This window comes from Muntiacus reevesi, chromosome 7, assembly GCF_963930625.1.
Source record: "Muntiacus reevesi chromosome 7, mMunRee1.1, whole genome shotgun sequence".
Lineage (NCBI taxonomy): Eukaryota > Metazoa > Chordata > Mammalia > Artiodactyla > Cervidae > Muntiacus > Muntiacus reevesi.
In genome coordinates this window covers 5,711,555-5,737,113 of record NC_089255.1, presented here as the reverse complement: position 1 = coordinate 5,737,113, position 25,559 = coordinate 5,711,555, and the positions used below count along the sequence as shown (strand labels likewise).

Genomic DNA, 25,559 nt, shown 5'->3' with positions numbered 1-25,559 from the left:
GAATCCTGGAGTGGGGTGCCATTCCCTTCTCCAAGAGATCTTCCTGACCCAGGGATCGAACTGGGTCTCCTGCATTGCAGGCAGACTCTTTACTGTCTGAGCCGCTATAACTCAGCACAGGAGAGGGTACCCCTGCCTGCAGGCTTCAGGGAGACAGAGGTACAGGGACGCCCCACTTTTTGAAAGTTTGCTTTACCTCACTTCTCTTTCACGAAAGACCTACCTGTTTCATACCAAAAGAAATCCAAGGAGGATTTTTGCTTTTATGGAAAAAAAAAAAAAAGGTGAAAAGCAAAAATAACGTTCAGGTTTGTTTGGCGGTGAGCTATTATAGAGGCAGCCTGCATGCACGCCCCCCCCGCCCCCCCCCCAAGCTCCTTCCCTGGGAACCACATTCAGCATCTCATCATCAAGCTGCGAAGTGTGTCTGAGCATCTGTGCTTTATCTTGATTTATTTTGTGCGTCCGTTAGCAAGATGGGTCCTAAAATAACGTCTTCTTTACTTTACACCATGTTGGCTTTCAGAAGATTTCAAAACAACATCATGCTCTCAGATGGTGGGGGACGGTGTGGGGACCGGTGTTTGAGCTAGGCCTTAAAAGGGCGTCGTTGACTGAAGACAAGGAAGAACGGGACTTGGAGTGAAGAAGACAGCAAAGGCAGAGTCAGGAGCAAAGAGACTGGGTGCATTTGGGCGAAAGTCGGGGTGCCAGAATGGCAGAGTGAGGGAGACAACAGGACTATCTGCTGAGACCCACTTGGAAGGACACATTGAAGTCTGTGCAGGAGTGGGCCTGAAGGCAGCTGGAGGGACGTAAGCTGAATCCAGGCTCTCTGGACACTCACTAAGGGTGTGACACCACTGGGCCTGTCTGAGCCTCGTTCTCCTCAACTGTTAAATAGCAACAGATTCCTCTCGTGAGCAGTCATTGTGTGGCTGAGATCTTCCACTTAATATGCGTGAAATCACCTTGCCCAGGACCCTGCTGTAGTGCAGACGCTTCATCGCGGGTTGAACCGTTCCCCCGCTGATAGGCACTCAGATCGTCTCTCATCATTTGCCACTTGCAAACCTGCTGCCGCAGACCTCCTTGCTCATGGCTCTTCTTGTGATGGTGGTGGTTGCCACAGTCTAGCTTCCCAATAGAATGCATTAGATCTAAGTGATCTAGAAGGGTGTCTACTATATAGTAGAGATTTTGAAAGAAATGAGGAAAGGAAGTATCAGAACAGTGTCCTACATGTGTCTGGTACAGGCAGAACCTCAGAGAAAGAATGGATGGTCCCCATAACACCAAACAGTCAGCAAAGGTCACCTTCCCAGTGTGAGGGCTTGGGTATGCAATGATTCAAACAGTTGGCCCTTCCTGTATACCTCAGAGCCCTTGGTTTACTGCAATAAGCAATGTCATCGCTTTTAAAGTTTGAAAGGAAGGTTCAAGGAAGTGTTTTTTATATTAGCTGTGATGGTAACAATGATGGTAATCACAAAGACAGTGATCTTGTGGTCGTGACCCCAAGGGCCATCACGCTCTAGGGCCATCATTCTACCCCCAAAGCTCCACATGAAAGCTCCTGCCTTCAAGAAGGTTACTGGAAACTTCTGGGACTTAGGCTATAAAACAGAAACACAACCGAAGTGGTTGTTCTTTGAAGCTCCAGGAGCTCCATGAAGAAAGGAATCAGCGCTTTCTTTGTGGTGGTTGTGGCCATGGCCCCAGCCCCTCAAAAAACACTGGGCACGTTGTAGGTTCTGAAAGAAATATTTGCTGAAAAGAGCAGAGAGAGGGAGGAGACAGAAGGGAGAAGGGAGGGAGGGAAAGAATTAATTTTTAATTATATAAGAGGCCGGTTTATTCAGATTTGAAAGTCTTCAACGTTAACTAAAACATCAGTTCAAAATACCTAATCCTGGCTATTAAGGAAACTCAGAGGAAATTTTGATCAGAAATAGGGGTTCTCAAAAAAAAACAAACAAAAAACCAAAACCAAACAGTCTTGCTGCTACCCCTTCCAAAGTTAATTAAGTGTGGCAGTAACAGCAGTACTGTTTGGGCTATTTATGTAATGAAAAGATCTTCTAAAAATAATACTTAGAGGCCCAGCCTACTAGGCTAGCTGGCTGAGCCGGCTGGAATGGCAGAAGGTGACCAGGAGCTGTGATCCCTGCACTGACATAGCTGTTGCGATTAAACGATGCCTCTCTTATTCAGTTTGCAAAACCACTCCAGGCCAAGAGACTGAGGCTTCATTTGTGTCAGATGGCGTTGAGCTCCTTCCTGAGAGGAGTTCTGCTGGCTGTTAACTTGATTCTCTGCACACTCCCAGATCCCAGCAGACTGCTGCTGCTGGCTGTTTTCTGGAAAACCAGGTTCTGCTTGAGAGAAAGGGCCCAGGAATCAAGCAGGGCCTTAGCTTGTTTTGCGTGGATCAGAATCATAGACTATCACCAATAAGAAGGAATTTAACCTGATATTTAACCGAAAGAAGCATGGCGTGCCCTGGTATTCATTCCACTGAAGTGATTGATGTGGGACCAGAGGTGGAAAGGAAGGAGGAATGGAGGGAGGAAGGAAGAAACTAGAAACCACCAGAATACCTGTGTTAGAGTGATGACAGGCAAACCACGGCCAGCCACCCCACAGACTGTTATGTAGCCATTTGAACGACTGAGTGAGGTCTGCACCCGCTGACCTGGAAAGTGAGGTTTAGAGAGCCCACCTCTGTCTAGAGCACAGGTGGGGCTGCAGTTGGCAGACTGGGACGGCAGGCTAGATCTGGTCCTCCCTTTGGTTTTGTGCATCACGTGAACTAAGAATAGCAAATTTACATTTTTTGCATTTTGCAAAAATTTTGCATTTGCAAAATTTTACATTTTGCTTTAAAGAGTTTGAGAAAAATTCAAGAGAAGAAGATTTTGCCACACATGAAAACGATGTGACATGCACATTTCAGTGTCCACAGCAACGTCCAGGATCACTCATCTGTGCATTGTCTGTGGAGGTGTCCTCACACGGAACAGTTAAGTCAGTCGTGGCAGAGAGCTCGCAGGACACAAAGCAGACACAAAGCCCACTGGCTGGCCCTCTCCGGGAAAAGCTGGTTGGCTTCTTGTTCATAGCGTGGTGATGTTTCATAAAGCGAGAGTGTAGAACGCTGCTCTCAGCACTTGGCAGAGTCAGTGTATTAACACTGGCTATTTTTTTCATTCATTTTATCATTTATCCATCTAGGCGTAATGCCTTCTGGTGGAGCCAGGCCCTGAGAACCAGCAGTGACCAAGCAGATGCAGCGCCCGTTTTCTCAGAGCGTAGAGTCTGAGTCTAGAATCTCTAATGTAAACAGTATAAACGTAAGCCTGTCCTACTGTGTCTCCTGTGATGACTTGGTGGTCAGCCCCTTGCATGCCGTATCCCTTCCTCCTCTCACTCTGTATCCTGATTGCCCTGGTCCCTTCTAAGGAGAGATGCCAGCCTGGCCTCCGGGTGTCTTGGAGTGAGGTCAAGGTCTAGAACTGTTCATTTTGAATTGGGTCATACATACTGTCGGTCTGGTTTCAACATGCTCAAAACTCCATCTTTGTGTTTCTAGCTCACGCTTTCCAGGGGACCCTAGAGGGCGAGGCAGCCGTGCCGGACCCCCATCACCTGGATGGGGGCAGCTGTCCACCATGGAGAAGGCTGCAGCCATAGCTCCACATGAAACCTCCCCAATAAAACCAAAGCCACCTCCAGACTCACGCCCCAGTGCCTCAGTCTCCATGCAAAAACCAGAGAGTGGAGATGTGTTCAGTCCTGGGAGGAAGTCGGCTCTGCTGGAGGCGATTTGAGGACTGCGGTTTGAACCAGGAACCTCGCTTGGAGAACTAGATGTCCCTCATCTTCCTTCCCACTCATGCCCCCCACCTTCTTGGAGATCATTTTACTTATTTCTACAAAAAACAGCACTAGCTTGGTCCCTGGAGCCTCCCCACATTTGGATACTTCTCTCGGCTCTGCTGGGCAGCCTGGAGCCCAGCGGTGGACATAATTGACCTGCTGGGGAGCTGGAAGAGGAGCAACCGTGGGCCTGGGGTGGGGGCAGGGGGACACAGGGGCAGGAGCTGTAGGGACCCAGGATGGCGTCCAACGGCACGGCCTCTTCCTCTTGCCTGGACCCTGCCGCGTTCAAGGTCACCGTCAGCGTAGTCCTCACCCTCCTCATCCTCATCACCATCGCCGGCAACGTGGTCGTCTGCCTGGCGGTGGGCTTGAACCGCCGACTCCGCAGCCTGACCAACTGCTTCATCGTATCCCTGGCCATTACTGACCTGCTGCTCGGCCTCCTGGTGCTGCCCTTCTCTGCCTTCCACCAGCTGTCCTGCCAGTGGAGCTTCGGCAAGGTCTTCTGCAACATCTATACCAGCCTGGATGTCATGCTCTGCACGGCCTCCATCCTCAACCTTTTCATGATCAGCCTTGACAGGTACTGCGCCGTCACGGACCCCCTGCGCTACCCCGTGCTGGTCACCCCGGTCCGGGTCGCCGTCTCCCTGGTCTTAATCTGGGTCATCTCCATCACCCTGTCCTTCCTGTCCATCCACCTGGAATGGAACAGCAGGCCTGAGAACCACAGTGACAGTCACACCACCCCCAAGTGCAAAGTCCAGGTCAACTTGGTGTACGGTCTGGTGGACGGGCTGGTCACCTTCTACCTGCCGCTGCTCATCATGTGCGTCACATACTACCGCATCTTCAGGATCGCCCGGGAACAGGCCAGGAGGATTCACAACGTCGGCCCGTGGAGGGCGGCCACACTCAGGGAGCACAAAGCCACGGTGACACTGGCTGCCGTCATGGGGGCCTTCATCGTCTGCTGGTTCCCCTACTTCACCGTGTTCGTTTACCGGGGGCTGCAAGGGGACAGTGCTGTCGACAAGACTGTGGAAGACGTGGTCCTGTGGCTCGGCTATGCCAACTCGGCCCTGAACCCCGTGCTGTACGCTGCGCTCAACAGAGACTTCCGCACGGCCTACCAGGAGCTCTTCCGTTGCGGCCCTGCCAGCCACGAGGCGCGCAGAACTTCTCTGGGGTCCAACAGCTCTCAGCTGGTGAGGCACACGAGCCAGGGACCCAGCTGGCCGGCAGAGAGGCCACTGAGGCTCCAGGTGTGGAGTGGGACTGAGGTCGCGGCCCCCCAGGGAGCCACAGACAGGTAACTCCCCGGCAGTTTGCATGCGGGATGCACCATGGTGGAGGGGAGGGTCTCCCTCTGGGTTGACAGCCGTTCACCAGGGGCTGCTTCGGATGCTGCGTGCTGGGAAGCCTTCATGAGCACTCTGCAAACCTTGTGTTGCTCCATCCTCCCGAACGCCCCCTCAGGTAGAACTTTTGACCTCTGTTTTCAAAAGGAGCCAGTCAGATCTCAGAGAACTTCGCCAGGGCCCCACACAGAGCTGGCATCTGCATAGAGCGCCCCTGACTCAGAACGGGCTGGCCCTCTCTTCTAGCTACCTCGTCCTTACAATCCGGGGTCCTAAGTGTGAGGCTCAACTCTGCCCACTTAGTTAGTGGTCACAGGTGTTCACTTAAATCCGACAGCCCTCAAATAGCCATGCGCTAGTGCTGCCGCCGGGGGCTTGAATCAGAGGCCCCATTCAGCCCAGTCTTGAGCACCTGTGATGCACCAGATCTCACTTGGTGGGGTGCTCAAGTGGTAGGAGAAAGAGGCTTGGCTGCGTCGGGAAGGCACAGCCTTGAAAGCCAGGCTTGGGCATTGTAGCTGTAGGTTTTAGGGGAAGATAGAAGGATTAGAAGTTAGGATGGGGGTAACCCAATCACCTCTGTGCTTTGGAGAGAGGACTCTGGTTGTCCCTTCAGATGTGGACCAGAAGAATGAGATGGGGACATCGGTGAAGGGGGATGCAGGACTGCTCCATAAGAGGGAAGAGAATAGAGCAAAATCTAGGAGGCTAGTAAAAAGTGGGCTTGGAGACCATTGGATGTCTGGGACATAGGGCATGCAAGAGAGAGGAAGCCCCAAGACTCCACCTTTGAGAGGTACCCGGCCTGGAAAGAGAAGGTCAGAATGAGATTGAGATAAATTCACTTGTGACAAAGCCCCTGAGAGGTATTAAGGGAAACCTCCCCAAAGGCTTGAGTGGCTCGAGGAAGCTGACACTTGGAGAGAAGGTTCACAGGTCTTAGCAAGCTCCATCTAGCTGCTGAGGCGAGTGAAGGATGCTGGGAGAACACCCGACACATACAAATGCTCAGGAAAAGTCACCCTCCTTTCTCTTCCCACAGACCATGCCTTTGCCCCCCAGAATGCTGGTCTGTGTGAGTGATCCATCCATCCACCCATCCACCCATCCACCCATCCATTCATTTGCAAACATGTGTCTACTTCCCATCACACGCCAGGAACTGTGCTGGGCGGCAGGGATGTAGCAGAGGCGCCTCGGCGTCCGTTCTGACAGACAGGCTGCTCAGCCCATCTCGGCTCTGTGACTTGAGCACGTCTCTGCCCTCTTGGGCCTCAGTGTCCTCCTCTCGTGGAGACTGGGGTTTGTCCTCAAGCAGCCTGCCCTGCTCACCTCCCAGAATCACCCAAAGCACGCGGGGGCCAAGGGATGTAAACAAGCTCTGTGAGCCCCCTGGCAGGATACTTGTCTGCTCTCGAGCTCTGAGCACTGGACTCGGGAAAAAGGCTTGGATGACCATTGCACACCTACATCCTCTGGGAGCTGGTATTGTTGGGGATAAAATTGCCCAACTGGACCCCTTGGCCTTCTGTCCCTCTGGCCCTTGCAGCAGCTGGGTGTGGAGTGTGGGTCTCAGGCCCTCCCCCTGTCCCCTGTTATCCTTCCAGACGAACTTCATTGCTCCTGCATCCAGCCTCCTCCAGGCCTCCCATCTCTAGATTCTCCCTCTCCAATCCATCCTCCAAGCTGCCCAAAGACATCTCTCCAAAGCGCAGATCATGAGGTCTGAGACTGGATGAGATGACCCTGTCTTTCCACACTGCTTCATTCAGGAAGAGCAGCGTCAAGTACAAAGCTCATTTAGTTCACAGAGCAAAGGACGGAGTGTACACTCGGGCAAAAGCCACTGACGCAGTTCAGCCTGGAGGTCATTCCACTTGCTCTTGTGCTAACCAGTGGGACCTGGGTTAATAGGCTGCCTTTACCCCCAGATCCTCAGGGAGACATCCAGTAAGCACCCACCGGTAGTAACCAGCCCTCATCCAACACCCGTTAGGTGCCAATTTTACCTTGGCCGTTATTTCTATATGTTGATCTTTCCGTGACAGCATCTTATCCCCACCCCTCCCAGCTGCTGGGTTGCAAAGGGAGATAAAGTCGGTCCCCCACGCTGCTACCATGCTTGCCACCTGTGACTGGTCACGGTCTGGTTGAGGAACAGATGCCATGGTTCAGCGCTGCGTGTGCTAAACCTTGAAGTCCACTGTGCAGGACGCCCAGAGGAGGCAGTGACGACCCAGATAGCCTGGGAGCAGCCCTCTGAGCTGAGCCCTGAATGCAGATGGGAACGACCTTCCAGGTGGTGGTGCCGGGGCCCGTTAGACTCGGGGCCGCAGCTCATTCTCTGTACCGCCCTGCGAAGTAGGTGTTTAGCTTTCACGTTACAGATAGGGGGAATGAGGCTCGGAGAAGGAACTCAAGCTAGTGATGCAGCCAGAGCCAAGATCTGAGCAGGAGCAGAAATAGCAGCCCTGTTACTGAGTGTCCTCTGGGTGCCCGGCACGCAGCGGGCAGTGAGAGTCCACCTCCTCTTCCGATCGTCACCGCCACCCTGGCCGCCAAGGCCAACTGAGAGGGCGGGCCTGCCTGGGTCACACGCAGCAGCCGCGGGGCAGAGGGGTCCGGCGGAGGCGGTGGTGAACCGGCTGGAGGGCCTCGTATGTGGTTGTGGGAGTGGGTGTTCAGGAAGCCAGGGGTTGCGTTTCCAGTGGAGGCTGCCCGGGTGATCAGGGACTTGAGACCCTTCGTAAGGTTGGCTCCCAGCTTCCCTGATGACCGATAGTGTGTCCTTTCTGCTCCCTACTTGGGCGCAAAACCCAGCATTGACCTGGCAGAGAACCCTTATCACCGCCAAAGGTCCGGGTGCCCTTGGTTGGGGGTGGTGGCGGTCGGGAGGGGGGGCAGGGGCGTGGCACAGTCAGCCAAGGGGAGACTCCAGGAGACAGTGGCCGACCTGCAGCCTCCTTCCCCGAAGGGCGCTCTGCCCTTGCCTGACCCAGGTGGCCGCCTTCACCTCGCCCCTCATCACCTCTCCCCACCTTTGACCCCAGGCCCCCAGCCTCACCCCCTCTGCTCCACTGACCCTGCTGAGTAGACGCCACTGCTTCTGCTGGGAATAGGCTGGGGTAGCTCCCAAGGGAGGGCCGCTGCGGCAGATGACCTTGAACTTGGCGACTGGAAGCAACACAGATTTCTTCTCTGCTTTTTCGGGAGGCCAGGAGACTGGGATCGAGGTGTGGGTAGGGCGGGTTTCTCCCGGAGGCTTCATGGGAGAATCCATCTCCTTGCCTTTTCTGGCTCCTGGGGGCCACCGAGCTCCTTGGCGTGAGCTCCTTCACATCACTCTGACCTCTTGCTTCCGTGGCCACATCTCCTTCCCCTCTTCTCCGTCTGCCTCCTTCCTTTAATAAGAGAACTTGTGATTACATTTGGGGCCCACTGGGATAACCCAGGATAACTTCCCCATCCTAATGTCCTTAACTTAATCACAGATCCAGAGTCTTTTTTGCCACATAACGTTCTCAGGTTCCACCATGAGGATGTAGATCTCTGGGGGCCCATGTACGGCTCCCTGACTTAGCATGAGGATTAGAGGCCCTTCATGGTTTACCCCTGACCACCTCCTGACCTCATCCCCAGGCCCACAGCCATCCTCCAGTCCCTTCTGCCTTCACCAGAACAAACCCCTCTGTGAGTTCATTCACACACACTCCCCGAGAATTCGCTACACGCCCGCACTGTTTGGGGGTGTCGCATTGAGCCAGGCAGAGGCCTTTGTTGCAAAGGGATGTTATTCTTGGGCAGTGGTTCTCTGAATGTGGGCCCTCGGCCCAGGGCAGGCTTCCAGGAGTGATATAGCTGACATTGGCCACACTGCCTCATCCGGGCAGAGTTAGGATTCTAGTCCAAATCCATCTGACCCCGAAGCCAGGTTCTTTCCATGATGAAACACTGAAGGGACTCAAGTTCAGCCCACACTCGGTCCTAGTCCCATAGACAGCAGACAGGAAACTACGGCCCAGGGACGCAAGCACCCTGAGGCTCAGAGCACGTTAGGGGAGGGGCTGGAAGGAGACCCTGCTGCTCTGAATCCCTGCCCAGGGCTCTTGAGTCCTTCCCCATACACTCAGCCGCCCTGTGCTGTCTCCCAAGGCAGGGGGATGAGCTTTCTGAGCATGAGTATCTGCGTCTCTCTAGGGACAGGGTCCTTCACCTCTTTGCAGGGTCCCTGTGCCCACTGCCCTCCTCCCAGAGGCCCAGAAGCGAGAGTCAGAACTTAGGAAGGAGAAGAGGTGCGCCGGGAGGCAGGGAGCCGCAGGTGCCCCTGCGGCCAGCCCCCTCCCCTCGCAGGCCTCTGCCTCCCAGCTGCCCTCCCTCCTCCCACTGGCCCTCTAGCCCTCGCCCCGCGGCGTCCCCCGCTCCCTGCCTCCTTCCCTGCGCCCCTCAGCTCAGGCCCAGCCCAGGACAACTTCTCACCCCTCCTGGCACACGCCGTCTGCTCCATGTCTTCTCCCCTAGACTGTGAGGCCCTAAGGGCTGGCCTACGTCTCTGTTGGTTCCTGCCTAACTCCTGGCACGGGGCCTGGCACAGTTCGCCCAGTAGTGTTTGTTGAGTGAATAAGGGAATGAGGGAATGTGTAAATGTCTTGTCCTAGGTTCGCAGAAGCTCAGAGAGGTGACTAACACCACCCCTGCTTAAGGGATCAGGGAACCCAGTCTCAGAGGGAAGTTCCTGGAACCTAGTGGAAGCTCAGAATTTCCTGGTTCCCTTTTCTAACTCTGACGTCACTAAAGGGCTTCCCACCAACTAGCAGTGTCAGCAACCTGCTGTGCATCACGGAGTCACCCCACACATCACACGCCCCCCAGGGATGATGAAAGGATCGCGGAATTGGGGTGGGAATCCAGATTTCGGACAACCTGGATGTGGTCCATTGCGTCTCCACACCGCTGTGTCCCAGTTTGACCTGAGGTTGGGAGCCGGGGGAGGGTGGAGCTGACCTTATCTTCTGCTCCAAGTCCAGTCTGGCCCGGCAGAGGAGGCTGGGATCCCCTTAGCAGTAAAAAGTTTGCATGACTGATGTATACACGTTTCTTCTTAAGAAGAGCTTTGCTCAGAAAGGAAGCATTGCATAATTTACCCGAACTTGTCCACTCATATCATTTGGGTTCTGAAATAGACTAACCTTCTGGCATGCTGATTCCAGTATTTCTTCAGGGCCTTTCCGAACACTCTTGGCACAGGTGCCCAGAGCAGCTGGTATCCTGCTCCCCATCCCTTCCCAACCCCCACCCCACCGTCCCAAGGGGCCTTCCTGCTCCCTGCACTGGAGCCCTGCTGTGAGCTGCCTTATCATCCCCGCCCTCTGCACCTGACGGTCACACCGCAAGGCTACTGGGGTGTCTTCCTGCCTCGGGGTGGAACTTAGGGAATCTGACTGGAGCCCTGGTCCCATCCTAGTTAGGGGTTGGGTGATGTTAGACAAGTCGTGGACAGTCTGAGCTGCAGTTTCCTTACCTGTAAAACTATGACTGTTATCAGACCTCTCTGCAGAATTGGGAGAGTAAAGTGGAATCAAGGATACTGGCATTTAGCACAGTTCCTGGCACGTGGCAGGTGCTTTAACAGACACGAGTTTTCCTTCTTTGCCATCCATCTCTCTTTTCCTTTCTCCTCATTTTGTCTCTTTTCTGTCATTTTATAGCTTTCTTTCATGTCGCACTTTTGTTGAGATATACTTCACATACCGTAGGATTCACTCATTTCAAGCACACTTCACTGGCCTTGAGTCTATTCACAGAGTTATGCCACCATCGCCACAGTCAATTTCAGCACCTTTTCATGACCCCAAAGAAACTCTGGAGCCTTTAGCCATCAACCTCCCAATCCCTGCGTTTCCCACCCGACCACGGATGTCCTTTCTGTCTCTGTGGACGTGCCTGTTCTGGGCGTTTCAGAGGAGCCATGGTCTTCCGTGCCCGGCTGCTTCACTTGGCATGTGCTGCGGAGCTGCTTTCTGCGTTTTCTGTCTTTCCCCACGCTGCTCTGGTTGCCTTTCCCTCCCGTTCCCCACTCCGTCCGTGTCCAGGGTCCCATCGCTCTCTCACCAAGCGCTCGGGCGTCCTGGCGGCTCCTGGTCGTTCACGGCCCTGGGGTGGGGGTCCGGGTGTGAGGCTGGCTCCTGGACCGCGCGGTGGCCTCGCCTCTCCTGCCTGGGTGAGTTGGGAAGGCCCTGCTCAGGCCGGGGGGGTTCTGTCCTGCTACACAGCGGAGCACATGGGCCGCACCAAGGCATTAATCCTTCTCATCTTCTGTCTCTTCAGGGAGTTTGGGGAGTGAGACCCCCTCCCAGCCCTGGAGTCAGGGGAAGGAGAGCAGAGGGAAAGGAGGTGGGAAGCCTTTTACAGCCTCACAAGTCAAGGAGAATAAACCGTGGCCCCCAGGAGTCACTTGAAAGGTAGAGAACCGCTCCTTTCCCGCCCTCCGGGGCCGGCGCCTTTGAAGCAGGCTGCAGGCCCCAGCAGTGCCCGGCCACCCTCCCTCCCTCCCGCTGGCTTGGCACAGAACCCGGCCCCTGCCCTTTCCTGACCCTCCCTTCTGGCTCCTTCTGTCGCAGGTCTGACAGGACTGCTATGGGCTTCCTTCCCGGGGGCTGCAGTGTGGAGGGAGGGGGATCCGTGCCTTTGGGCCCGCCCTAGCAGCTTTGCGCCAACAAGAAAAGGGTGAACACCCTAGGTGAGCAAATTAGGAGAAGGCCTTTTCTGCAGGGCACCCAGCCCCAAAGTACACGGCTTGGCGAGCAGAAGGAGGTCTGGATTTCAGCCCTGATACTCTCATGCAGAGAACAGAGTCACAGAGAGGTCCTCACACCTTCCAGACCCCTAGGAGAAGGCAGGGTGGAGGGCAGGGCTCAGCAAGCCTCTTCTGCAAAGGGCCAGACAGGATAAGTAAGTTAGCTTATGGTGCCTGTGTTGTGTGGTAGCCAGCACTCAACCCTGCTGGCATAGCAGGAAAGCAGTCCCTGACAATACATAAATGAATGGTGCTGGCTGCCTTCCAATAAAACTTTATTTATGGGCGCCAAAATAGAAATTTCATATCATTTTCACTAGTCACAAAATATAATTCTTCTATTCACTTTTTTCAACCATTTCAGGCTAGTGTCTGCCAGCCCCTGTATACTGTGCTATTTAGTACCTCAGCCGTGTCCGACTCTTTGCAACCCCATGGACTGCAGCCTACCAGGCTCCTCTGTCCATGGGGATTCTCCAGGGAGGAAGAATACTGGAGTGGGTTGCCATGTCCTCCTCCAGGGGATCTTCCCAACCCAGGGATTGAGCCAGGTCTCCCACATTGCAGGTGGATTCTTTCCCATCTGAGCCACAATGGAAGCCCAAGAATACTGGAGTAGGTAGCCTATCCCTTCTCCGGGGAATCTTCCTGACCCAGGAATCAAAGCGGGATCTCCTGCATTGCAGGCGGATTCTGCACCAACTGAGCCACAGGGAAGCCCACCAAGCTCTGAGGTGGGTGAGAGGAAAGGGTGCTGGATTTACTGGATTTGTGACTTTGGGCAGGTGGCTTGCCGTCTCTGAGCCTCCACTTGCTCATCTGAAAAATGGGGATAAAAATACCCCCCCCCCCGTGAAGAGTCTGATGAGGTTTAGCACCAGTTGATGCAAAGTGCCCGGCACAGGGTAGACGATTGTAAATGGTAGTTTTTCTTTCTTTCTTTCTTTTCCTTTCTTTCTCCCTTCCTCCTCTCCCCCTTCCCTCCCTCCTGCCTTTCCTCCTTTCCCTCCCGTGGCCACCCGGTAAACGAGCAGCTGGAAAGTCCAGGTCAGGCTCCGTGGACTTGTATCTCAGCTGTGCCACTGAATCACTCAATTTGGACCCTGATCCTGAGCCTCATGTCCCTTCTCTGAAAATGGGGGGCTTGGATCCATCTCAGGGGACCATTCCAACACGAATTATATCTAAATGCTTAACAAGAGAGAGAAATTGTGCCAAACTCCCAATAGTGTTTATGTCAAGAATCTTCTGGCAAGGGCGGGGAGGAACCTGTTTTTCATACTAATGAATTGCTCTGAGGATGAAGAGGCAAATTCAGTAAAATGTGCCTTCGTCGCAGCCTGCGCTCTGTCGGCAGGGCGTATGCGCAGGTAGGGGTGCAGACGGGGTGCAGACGGGGCTGCCGGGAGGGCCTCAGCCTGGCAGATGCAGGGCCCGGCTTTCCCACCACACCCCTCTCCGGGCCTCGGCGTGCTCATCCGTGACAGAGGCCGCAGCTCCTAGCAGCTGTCTCTGCTCCTGACGAGATGGCAGTGGGTCCCAGGCAATGCTGTATCCCTTAAACCCACAGCAGCCGTGTTGTGGCAGCGTTGGGGGGCTGGGACAGGGTGTGCCTGAGACCCGCTGGGCATTTTAGGGTGTCCAGAGTCCCCGAGGCTCCCCTGGGGTGTGAGGGCCATTCCTTTCCTGCCCGTTTTTGTGCAGAGGGATGGGGGCAGGGGTTGTCCTAGCTCCCCAAACTGGCAGGTGGCTCTGCTTGTCTACATCTGCTTGTGTGGAAGGCTGCAGCTTGCGGCGAGGACGGGCGGGTGAGACCCAGGCCTTCCTCATTCCAGGACTGAGAACGTGCCATCATCCTCTGGAGACGGGTGCTCTGCGTGGGCAGCGGGATATTTCCCAGCACCCAGAGGTTTCAAGGAACTTCCCCTTTCCACATTGACTTGGGAAACACAGAATATTTATAAACTTCATCATCATTAAAATGGAACATGAAAATCAGAAGTCAGAGAGAAACCCCAGTCATGGGGCCATCTTCCACAAGCCCTGAAGTCACGCTCTGTACTCCCTTTCTGTCTCTGTGAGCAGATGTGGTCCTACCGTCACAGCGACAAGAGGATCCATGCATGGAATTCTCTAAGACAGGTCTCTGTCTCAGGGGCTGCTGAGTCTTACTGATTCACTCATTCACTTGCCCTCTAGAGCCCCTGCCCTGTATGGTGGGGAGGTGGTTGGAGGGGGTGCAACTAATGGAGCTGTCAGATGAGCTGTTAGGGACAAAACGTGGGGTAAGTGCTGGGACCTGGCGGATGGGGGCCAAGAGGGCCCTGGGGGGCCCAGCAATTGGGCAAAGCCTCCTGGAAGGGGTGGTGGCTCAGCGGACTCCTGAAGGACAGGCAGGAATTTTCTAAACTGAAGGGCGGAGGTTGGAGGTGCCGTTCTAGGCAACAGAGGCTTGAAGTCAGGGAGGAGAGGAGAGAGGGACTGGGATTCACAGGGTCTGGGAAGCCAACCAACATGCTTGAATAGAAAAGGTATTCCCTTTTCTAAAATTTGCCCCCATCTGAAAAGCAAGACTGATCACCTTAGCCCTTCCCTCCTTTCCAGGGCTGGAAGAAAGACCAAGGGCATTAATGTCTGGCCTAGGACAGAAACTTGGAGCGCAGTGCTGGGGTGTAAGCTCTTGGTTTCATTCCGCTGTGTGTGCCCACAGGCCACCACTTAACAGACGGTGGGGAAACATACATTTTCCAGGTCAGGGGGTCTCAGTCACTTCCAGTTGTAACTGTGGCAACTTTGGAAGTAGAACCCCACCAACACAAAAGTCGCTTTCCTGCCTGCTCCTTCCCTGCAGGGTAAGCTAAGCTCCTGGGGGCTGTCTGGCCCCCACAGTGTCCGTCTTCATCTGTGGCACCCACGCCATGCCTGCTGCAGGCCCCCTGGCATTGCTGAGGACCAGCCACGTCCTCCCACCGGCCTTGGCCTCCGCCGCAGGCCCCCACATCACCCGGCAGGAAGGCCCCAAGGCCCAGCCACATGCTGAGACTCACTGTAGGTAGGGGGATTTTAGGGGCCTTCTGCACCCCCTTGGGGGCAGAGGAACTGGGGTACAGAGCTCCACGAAGCCTCCTCTCTGCCATGTCTGCAGGGGACCCCCCACACCTCACCTCCAATGAGCATTCTGACCCCAAAGGAGGGGCTGGGGGCAGGGCCCACTCTAGCAGGGAACTGACGCTCAGCCTCCTCTCTGGGCGGGGGAGCTGCTCTTAACAAGGCTCCCGAAGGCCGGATGCCATTGGAACCTCTCACATGGCTCTGTTTCCCTCTGGATCGTGGCCCGAATGGCGGGAGGGCCGGCCCAGGCGAGAACCCAAGGCAAGCCCAGTGCACCTCCAGACAGTGTCCCCTCCTGCCCTGCCAGAGGCACGGCGCCCAGCTGGCACACGGGCCTGCAGTCAGCAAAGGGCTCCCTGGTGGTGGTGACCAGTAACCCCCGCTGCGTGGCTGAGCATGGTAGCGTCTGACTGCCTGGGAGCTGGTTGACCTCAGGCAGGCTACCTCTGCATGCCTCCATTTCTTCGAGGGTCAGATGGGAGTTGCAGGGGTTCACGGAGAGAACAGACCTACGGGCCCTGAGAACAGAGTCGCCCACAGCCGTTCTGGTGGGGGAGGGGTTCCCCGGGAGCCTGAGACAGGCTGAAACGTTCCCCTGTGTTTGCATTTTGCCCTTGTCTAGGCATTATTTTTGCTATTATAAGCAACCCTGTGATGAACATCTCCATGCAAAGAACATTTTGTTTCTTTCAGATTATTTCCCTAGAAACTGAATTTCTGGAACAGGAATTACTGGTCAAAGGGGAGGGATATTTTCAGTCTTGTTACACTTCGCTTAATTGTTTTCTAGCCTGGCTGTGCAGTGTGGGGGGAGGGAGTCACTGTCGGCCAGTTCTGACCATGCAGGGGGGAGGGCCCTGGAGCTGCTGTGAGGGGGCTGAGGAGGACAGAGGGCATCCTCAGCGAGGAGGAGAGGGCTCCGCCACTTAGGCTGGACGGGGCGAGGGAAGAGGGGAGCAGAAGGGGCTGAGGGGGAGCCATCGGGAGCCCACATCCAGGGATTGAGCCCATCAGAGACCAGAGAATGCACAGCGTGTGAGTTGAGAGTTATGTTTCATTCGAGCAAAATCAGGACTGTAGCGGGCGGGAGAGCGTTTCAGACAGCTCTGAGAAGCTACTCCAAGGAGGCAGAGGGGAAGGTCAGTGTGTATGTGATTTTGGTGAAGGGGGTATACATCAGTCGAGCACATATTTTTTTTGCAGAAGTCACGAGGAGCACTCGTCACCACGAAGGATTTCAGGGCTTTCTAGACATGAGGAGGTGCAAGAATCAGGCTCATAGAATCGGCTCCTGAAACTATCTGTCGAAGCCCTGTTCCGCCAGATTTTCCAGGGCACAGTGCCTCAGTGCCACCCTCCACCCTGAACTCCTTCAGGGGCTGTTGCAAGTCAGCAGCTGCGGCTGCACGTGGCTTAATCCTTATAGGAGGTTCGTGGCAAGTGCCGATTTGTAGCTGACAGGAGCAGATAAGTCTCAGATCTAAAGGGTTGACATGATGGTGCCAGGAGTCCAGCCTGGGATGGAGTTCCCGCCTGGCCTGGAGCAAATGGCAGCCTCCCTGAGCCTCAGTTTCACATCAGTGAAATGGGCATGATCCTTCGCCTGCCTCCCGGCGGCAGTAAGAATGGAATGAATGATAGGAAATTACTTTGGAGTTGCCTCGGGTACTGTGGGTTCTTTGTCCACGGCATCCACTGGCGTGAGTAGGGGGGAGGGCGGGGAAGGGGGTTACTTCAGTTTAAAAAAAACACGCCAGTTTCAGGATGAGGATTGAGCAAGCCGGGCGGTCTCACATGGAGGTCACTGGAGGGTTGGAGCACCCGGGCTGGGTGAACACAAGCTCCCCAGGACTGGGGGCTCTGAGCACGGCACATTGGACGGGGAGGGGACAGGGCAGGGAGCCCCAGCTTTGCAGGCGGCCAAGCTGCACTCTCTCAAGCCGCCTCCACTTACTTGCTTGTTAGTGACTGAGGGTTTTGAGAACTCCCTCCACTGCTGGAGATGAGAGGATCCCAGTATCAGACGTACCACATGCATACTATGAGAGTTCCGTGCTAAGGCTGACCTATGATCACCCCCATCGCTTTATTATCCTGCCACCTCATTCCCCAGCTGCGAGTGGGCCACACGGAGGCAGAGGAAGGGCTGAGCGGAAGTAGGGCTTGCCACGCCTTTACGTGTCCTTGCAGCAGCAAACCCAATGTGCTGTAACATGCCCAGCGCTCCTTAGCAGCTGTGTGACCTCAGATGAGTTTCCTAAGATCTCTGTGCCTTTGCTTCCTCCTCCATCCAACAGAGGCTGATGTGTGAATTAAGCTGAGCCGCTACTGACAGAATGCCCAGAGCCGGGCCCCGCTGTCAGTGGCTGCTGTCGGGGCCCAGCGCCCAGGTTTCGGACCCCGCCGCTGTGGCACAGAGCCAGTTCCTCCCCCCACTGGCTGTGTGACCTTGGTTAGGTCGATTGCCCAACCCTACAAAGAGCCGGTCCCCTCCTCTGTAAAGATGCGGGTCGTGGGGCCCCCGAGGCACTCCAGGCTGACAGTGAGTGCTCAGTGTGACTGTTGGCTGGGGGCCTCAGAGAGGACCCCACGGAAACCAGCAGAGCCGGCCCCGGGGCCACGGCTGTCCCAGCGGGGGCGCATGCTCCCTACCAGCGGGGCGCACCCCCTGCCCCACCCCTGGGGCTCCTACACCCACGGGAAGGTACAGTCACACCAACCCATGCACTCAGCAACTCCTGCAGACCAGCCAGGCCACGCGGCAGCTGAGACCGTCCCTCGGTCAGTTCAGAACGCTCCCCGGGCAGAAAGCCTTCAGCGGTGCCCAGGTGCCAGCAAGGCCAAGCTGTTCTGGCCATGAATCCCTTTCCACTCCCCTCCCCTTTCTCCAGCTGACCTAGACCATCCCAAGTTCTCAGAGTACGACCCATGGCTTGTGCTGCCTCCCTGGGCCTCGAGAAATGACCCATCTTTCCAACACACCTGTCCAATTTCCACTCATTGCCCCAGACCCGATTCCAAAGACACCCGCTCCACGACACCTCCCCGGATCCCCAGGGCCAGAAATGGCTGCTGTCCCAGACCGTCCTGCCCACGCACAGTTACTCACACTCCGATGCGTACACTCCCATGCACACTCAGGCACTAGCATACACGTTCTTGGGTGCACACATATGTGTGTTCACACACACATACCCACTCACATCTTTCAGCACCTTGAGACCAGTGGCCTCGCCCTGACCATCTCCTCCTCTCTCATGTTAGCTCTCCATCATTACTGACTTGGTCTGACCCTCAGAAAGGGGTGGGAAGGGAGCAGAGCTGGGAGGCGACAGCTGTTGGTTCACATTTGAGCTTTGCTCCTGAGTAATCTGGAGGCATCACTTACTCGCCAGCAGCCCCTGCACTTACCTTGGAGTGCCACTAACTAGAAAAAGGATGCCAAGCACCCCGCTCAGGACCTAGCACGTGAGCATTCAGTAAAGGCTCGCTTGTCAATCACTTACTAGTCATTCACCAGTACAACTCATGGATGCTGGCTATGTACCAGGCTGCCGGGGTCGCTAGAGTCACTACGCGCCCTTCCCTTGGGCTCCTAGTCTGGTCCCATGCTGTGGCCCACCAGCATTTAGGGGTGTATGTTCTGGGAGGTCTCCAATCAAGACCACTTTCAGGAGCCTAAAGTACCCTGACCATCACCATCCTTTCTCTTGTCACAGGAAAAAAACTAAAAAGGGATAATAGTTTGTGACTGTCACTTACTATCTCAACTTAGTCCCAGGGAGTTCTGTGTGTGTCTTCTCTGTAAGGAAAATGAACACTGTTTTTGCAAAGCTCCTGCAGGAAGCCTTTGCCCAGCTTGCTCCTGATGCTTGAAGGAGAGAGAGAAAGCTCCACCTGTGGACTTAGTCCTGAGCGCCCACTACACGGTCCTGACCCTCCACCCTTCAAAGCAGACTCTGTGTTTACTTCCAGAAAATTATGAGATGCACTGAAAAAAAAAATCAGTTCTTTCATGATCGAAGGGCGGAGGTTTGGTCATTTCAGCCAAATGTTGGGTAATACTGGTTTGTGATAGTAAACAGTTGAATGAAGATAACACTCATGCGAGTGGGCTCTGGTAACTTGGCATCTGGGAATTTCTGCTTCAAAGCTTATTTTAGGGTAACCAGAAATTGGGTCTCCTTGGAGAAGAGGGTCACCTCTGATTTTCATAAAAGCGTAAGGCAAGGAGTCAGACACTTGGTTTGCAGCTGGCTCCCAGGGGACTAGACGGGCACTTCTCCTTTGTAAGCTCCTCCACTTCCCTCTTCTCAAGAATGAGATAGGACTTCCCAGGGAGCCGGCTCCCGGGATGTAGGTGAAACTGCCGGCCTGTTTCACCGGCTCTCCCCGGAGCTCGGGTGTGGGATGAGCAAGGGTCTGGGTCCAGGGGCCAGCCCAGCCTTCAGCACAGAGGCCCTCAATCACCAGTCCTTGCTGACCCTCACGGCAAAGCAGCTCACGGCTGTACCCATCGCAAGACAGAGACGAAGAGGGAGAGGAGAAGAATTTTCTAGAATTTCACAGCCTTTCCCTTCCCCCATCCCTTCTCCTGGCTTCCACAGCCCTTGCCCTGGGATCATGCCCATTTCACAGATGAGAAGATGAGTTTCAGCAGAAGGTGGAATTGTCTGAGACCCAACAGCAGGGGAGTGAGGCAGCCTCAACCAGAATGCAGGACTCCAGCTTCCAAATGTCACATTTTGTCCCAGTCAGCCCAACAAAGGGCTGGTGTTCAGCAGGGATTGGCTGACACGCTGCCTCTCGGTCCTGAGTTCCCGGCTCAGGGTGCTCTTCTGGGCTAGCAGCGGTGGGAAGGTAGAAACAAGACCAGCACGAGACACCACAGGCTGCGAAGTCGGAAAGTCAGAAGACAGGAGCAACAATGTCTAAACTGAGACTGACTGGGCCTTTCACTCATCAGTTCACACACAAGATTGAACCCCTGCTATAAACTTGGACAGTGGGGTAGACAATGACAGATCCTACACCTGTCTGTAGTCTGGGAGATAGACAGGTAAACCGATCGTTAGCCCAAGAAGGTGAGTGTCTCAGCAAAGGGGCTCTAGGAGGCAGGAGGGAATCAGTAACCTTGGGAGACCTCAGAGACAGCTCCCCAGGGGAGGCTATGCCTGAGCAGAACCTTGAATGACTCCAAAGTGCGCAGCAAGGAAGATAAAGGAATTTCAAACGACGGGGATGACATGTATAAAGGGGCAAGTATTTATAAGAAATAGCGGATTCTCATATGGGTATGGTGGTTCTGTGTGATGGTTTGTACTATAAGAGGTAGAGGGTAATGGGAAAGGCCACGGCACTCATTCTCTGTAGTCCTTACAATAGTCCTGCAAGCTTGCTACTATTAGCATATTTCACAGATGAGGAAAGGAGGTTCTGAGCAGGCCAAAGCAAGGCTTCTCACTGAAACTGAGTCCTGACCCCTGGTGGCTGAACATATTATAGTGCCTTTGTGAGAAGAGATGGGGCTTCAAAGGACATTTCTTTAGGAATGCTATTAGAACATTTAAATGCCAGTAGCAGAAACCCAGTTCTGAGAGTCTGGGATTGGTGGCGGTTGGGGATTGGCTTAGAACTGAAGAGATCAAGGTCCAGCTTCAGCCTGGACTCGGTCACTCAAATGTCATCATAAATTTGCCTTTCTCCAGCTTGCAACTAGTTTCATCCTAGGCTGCTTCATTTTCAGTTAAAGTTTCCCTGGGGTGCCGCCAGAAGCTCCAACTTACATCTTCCCACCTTAGTACCCACTCTTCATGCAAAATATGCCCCTTTCCTCCTGTTCCAACAGAAAATTTTAAGCTTATGTTGCATTGGCTGGTTTGGGTCATATCTCTACCGCTATACCCAGACCTGGACCCAGGGCAATGAATAATAGGTAAATCTCACCTCACCCACATGGATAGGGTAAGGGAAGTTTGGATCCCAAAGAAGAATCCAGGTACCGTTACCAAGAGAAGGGGAATTGATGAGGGGAAGGTAAAAAATGAGATGTTTCCATAAGCCATTACTGAATGGCAGATACTCTATTACGGGCTCTCCTAAAATCCCATTAATGTCTTCTTCAAGTGTCAGGGCAAAAATGGGCCATGAAGGAATATTAACCCTACTAGGATCTCTAGACATGTGTAACATAAGAGAGTCTACAGAGGATAGGAATCCAACTTCTCTGGCATGGATGGCAAGCTAAGTAAAGGCGGAAGGGCTCCATACCACCAGACACTGTGAAGTTAAATATGCATGGTAACCATCTTTTATAAGAGGACAGAAATTCTATATGCTGAGGAGCAAACAGAAGGAGAAAAAAAGGCTGTTTAAAACAGGCAAAAAGAAAAAGGGGGGGGACAGGAAATTTTAGAAAAGATGGGACAAATATAAAACACAAAATCTCATTGAATGAATTAGTCAAAATCCATCAGTAATCATAGGTAATGTAAGTGGAATAAGTTGTGCCAATTTAAAAAAATGAAGGGTGTTAGGTATGATTTTTTAAATCCAAACAAATATTTTTACAAGAGATAGACTTAAGGAAACAAAAATGTAGAACGTATAAGGAAGGAGACATAAGATATACTAGGCAAATAGTAATCAAAAGAAATCTGGGTAGCTGTATTAATATCAAAGTGAACTGTAGGCAAAAAGGATTATTAAACATAAAGATGGTCACCACCTTTTGAAAAAAGATTCAGTTCACTAGAAGGAAAAGAATTCTACTTGCTTCAAAAAGTAAAATTGACAGAACTATAAAGAGAGATTAATCATTAACATGGACAATATTAAGAATGAAAGGGAGATACTATTATAGATTTTGCAAAGATTAAGAAAGAGAATAAGAACACTGTGATCAATTTTATGCCCAAACAAGGGAAAACTCAAATGCAGTGAACAAATTCCTAGCAAAACAGAATTTGCCAAAACTGACTTGGGAAGAAATAGAAGGTGTGAATGATCCTATAACCTTTAAGAATAAAGTGAATGAAACACGAGAAGTACTTGGTTTTGTTAAGGAGTTCTACCAAACACTCAAGGAACAGATCATTCCAGTGCTCCTCAGACTGTTCAGAGGAGAGAAAAGGGGAAACTCTCCTGTTCATTTAATGAGACCAGCAGAGTGTAAGATCATAAAAATGAGAAACAACTCAGATGTCCATCAAAAAGTGAACAGATAAATAAATTGGCGTTATCTTCCCATAATGGCATTCCCATTTATGACAGTGAAAATGAACTACAGGTCCACGTGTCAACACAGCTTAATCTCAAAAATATAATGTTAAACAACAACTTAAAAAAAGGTAGTACATTAAAAAAAAAAACCTAAAACATGATCCCATTTATATAAAAGTAAAATGCTGGCAGAACAACACAATATATTGTTTACCAATACATACATATTTGCTGAAACAAGTCAGAGGTTGGTAAATTCTGTTAGTTAACCTGAGAGGTGGTTACACTGGTATGCATTTTAATATTCTTTAATATTTTAAGCCACACATATATGCTTTTTATATAATCTCTTTGATGTATTTTATTTAAAAATATTTAAGGACAGAATCCGGAGAAGGCAATGGCACCCCACTCCAGTACTCTTGCCTGGAAAATCCCATGGACGGAGAAGCCTGGTAGGCTGCAGTCCATGGGGTTGCTAAGAGTCGGACACGACTGAGACTTCACTTTCACTTTTCACTTTCCTGCATTGGAGAAGGAAATGGCAACCCACTCTAGTGTTCTTGCCTGGAGAGTCCCAGGGACAGGGGAGCCTGGTGGGCTGCCGTCTATGGGGTCGCAGAGAGTCAGACATGACTGAGCGACTTCACAGCAGCAGCAAGGACAGAATCACCTGGAGCAGAAGATCTATCTGAGTAGAGGAGTTATTCGAGGTGTTTAGTGTCCTCCTTTTGTTAGTCTCTACGTTCTGAATCTTTTACTATGAACATATGATACTTCATAATCACATTATTTTAAGAGATTTTTAAGCCTTTTAGGAGAAGGGAGGTAATTTCATAGCCTAGAGCTATCTTGTCTTCCATACTTTCACTAATCCCAGTAAAAGTCATATTATCACAGTTCAGGCTCCGTCTGGAATGTTAATCCAAGGTTAGATCCCTGCCTGCTTGGTTAAATATGTACCCTGCTGGCATGGAGAACTGGAGCCTCTGAAATGCCAGGGGTGTGACCTTGACGTCCAGGTGAGAGTGGGGCTGGCCAGACTCGTGGCAAGAGGCTGGGCCATGAGAGGCCTCCAGCATCAGCTAAGTCAGGACATGCCAGGCGCTGAGGGAGGCGCGGGTGTCAGCTATGGCTGCTGGCTGTGTCCCTGTCCACATTACAGTCAGGCAGCCTCATGTACAGCGCCGCTCTGAAGGACTGCAAGAAGAGCAATGACGCTCTTCTCTCTCTCTCTGGGGAAGGCAGTGAGTTTGATTCCTCTGGTGGCCAGAATCCCTTAACAGATGATGGCTAGAGCTGAGGCCAGGCACAAGCTTCAGTAGGACATGCGGAGAGGACCTGATCTCAGGACCAAGTGAAGGCTAGCTCCCAGCTTGGCACTGGATGTGAAAAGCCACTGCTCCAGCAGCCTAGGCAGGGAAGCACGAAGCTAGGCAGCACCCACTGCCTTAGAGCCGAAGCCAGATTTTGTCCTGCCCTGGAGCTGCAGAGACCCAGGCAGAGTCTCCAGGGGCCACGGATGGGCCAGGGTGGGCAGGACTTGCAGGGGCACCCCTGGAACCACAGCTGCTGGCAGATCCCCTTGCCTGCGCACTCAGATCCCCCAGCCTTATTATGTGCACGTAAGGTCTCCACGCCCCTGGCTGTTCCCACCAAAATAGATGGACAGGACTTTACACGATCGCCATAAATGGAAACGCAGTATCACTTGCGGGAAATGGAAGCACTTGTGCACACAGAAGCAATGACACGAGACAATCCCCCAAGTCTGTACGGATTTCACTGCCTGATTAAAGCTCTGAGCCTGTGCTTGCTCCGGGTTATAAAGGGAGACCCGCATGCTGGGTGCTGAAAAACACACGCCCCCCCGCCCCATGTGGAGTCATCCCTCTTGACCTCAGAAGGCTTGAGATAAAAACAATAAAGGAATTCTCACTCACTGAACATAGAGGAAGGAAAAGCAGGTCAGCCATCCACACTGCAGCACGCAACAGGCAAAGGTATTTTGTATACCTGGGTGTGAGGACAGCCTTTCTGAAAATGTACATCAAATACTCTGCTAAAATCTTTCCTCCGAGTGTTTTGGCTAGCTTTCCTTCCGGGACCTTCAATCAGCTTGACTCAGCAGATACTAACTGAGGACTTACTATGTGCTGGCCACTCAGTAGGGGTTTGAAAGGCAAGCGCCGTGCTTTCAGTGACCACAGATTCTAGTGGAGAGGCAGACGTATTCACTGCCGGTTTTAATGCAAGGCTGAACAAGTCTTTATGTCTTCTCCCAGCCTTCCCCCCCACTCATGCAAAACAGGATGTAGGTGTCCAGGAATCATTTTATCCAGACACAGAAATAGCAAACATTCACTGGGTTCAAACTATGAGCCAGGCAATATATGGGATACTTGTAGACATTTTATAACACTTAATCCTTTCAAGGATTGGAAAGGTGGTTATCTTTACCTCTGCTTAGAGGGGTTAGGTAACTTGACCAGGGTACACAGCATGTTAGAAGCCGACTTGGGAGTTGAAAGCCAGTCTCCTGAATGTTCCCCTGTGTTGGAACCCCTGTTGACGTGGGTGGTCCCCCCGCTCCCTCCCCCCCAATTCTGTCCCATCTCGCCCCACCCTCCCCAGGGCGCAGCTGAGAAGAAGCAAAGGCCCGGAGGCCGGGTCTGGCCCTCCGGCCTTGCCTGGTGCTCTCCTCACCTGGCCTGTGCTTGTATCCCCCCAGGAATCCAGCACGGTACCGCGCCGCGTGCTCCAGAAACCTTCTCAGCTGCTGCAAGAGCCTTTGGGCGCTCAGGTTCCTCCAGAGACACGGGGGAGGCCCCTGGGAGGAGCAGCCAGGGGCGCCGCCGTCAGAGCAGCCACCAGCAACACCCGCCCAGGAATCGGTGAGGACGCTGCCCTCCGAGACTGTGTAGACCCGGCCCCATGACGCTGAAGATAACTGCTCCCCATCACCAAGATTTGACCCACGGAGCCACCAACGACCCCAAAACCGCACAAACCGCAGAGGACACGCCCCACCTTGAGCCCGGGGACTCCCAGAGCACAGGGCGGGTGGGTGCTGGGGTCCTCTGGGCTGGGATGGAGCTGGCCTGCCATGCCCCGGGACTCCCCTGCGTCCGGGTCTGCCAAGTCCCACGGGTTCAAAGCTCACGGTGGTGCTGGCCCTGGGTCACCAGCAG

General features: G+C 53.3%; 1 protein-coding gene across 3 annotated transcripts in view; it reads left to right on the top strand.

Moving 5' to 3' along the window:
* The window catches only part of HRH2 (histamine receptor H2), a 44,568-nt gene extending 19,263 nt beyond the window's left edge, over positions 1–25,305 (top strand). The window contains exons 2-4 of one of the 3 annotated variants that reach the window (XR_010663926.1): positions 3,593–5,194; positions 11,568–11,701; positions 25,100–25,226. Coding sequence is in view for 1 of the 3 variants with exons in the window: in XM_065940879.1 (XP_065796951.1) it covers positions 4,119–5,194; positions 25,100–25,292 (1,269 nt within the window). In the remaining 2 variants the exon portion in view is untranslated. Of the gene's footprint in view, positions 1–3,592; positions 5,195–11,567; positions 11,702–13,871; positions 15,951–25,099 lie in introns of those variants that run through there. The other 2 variants (XR_010663927.1, XM_065940879.1) reach the window with 2 other exon arrangements.
* Positions 25,306–25,559: the final 254 nt, after the last annotated feature.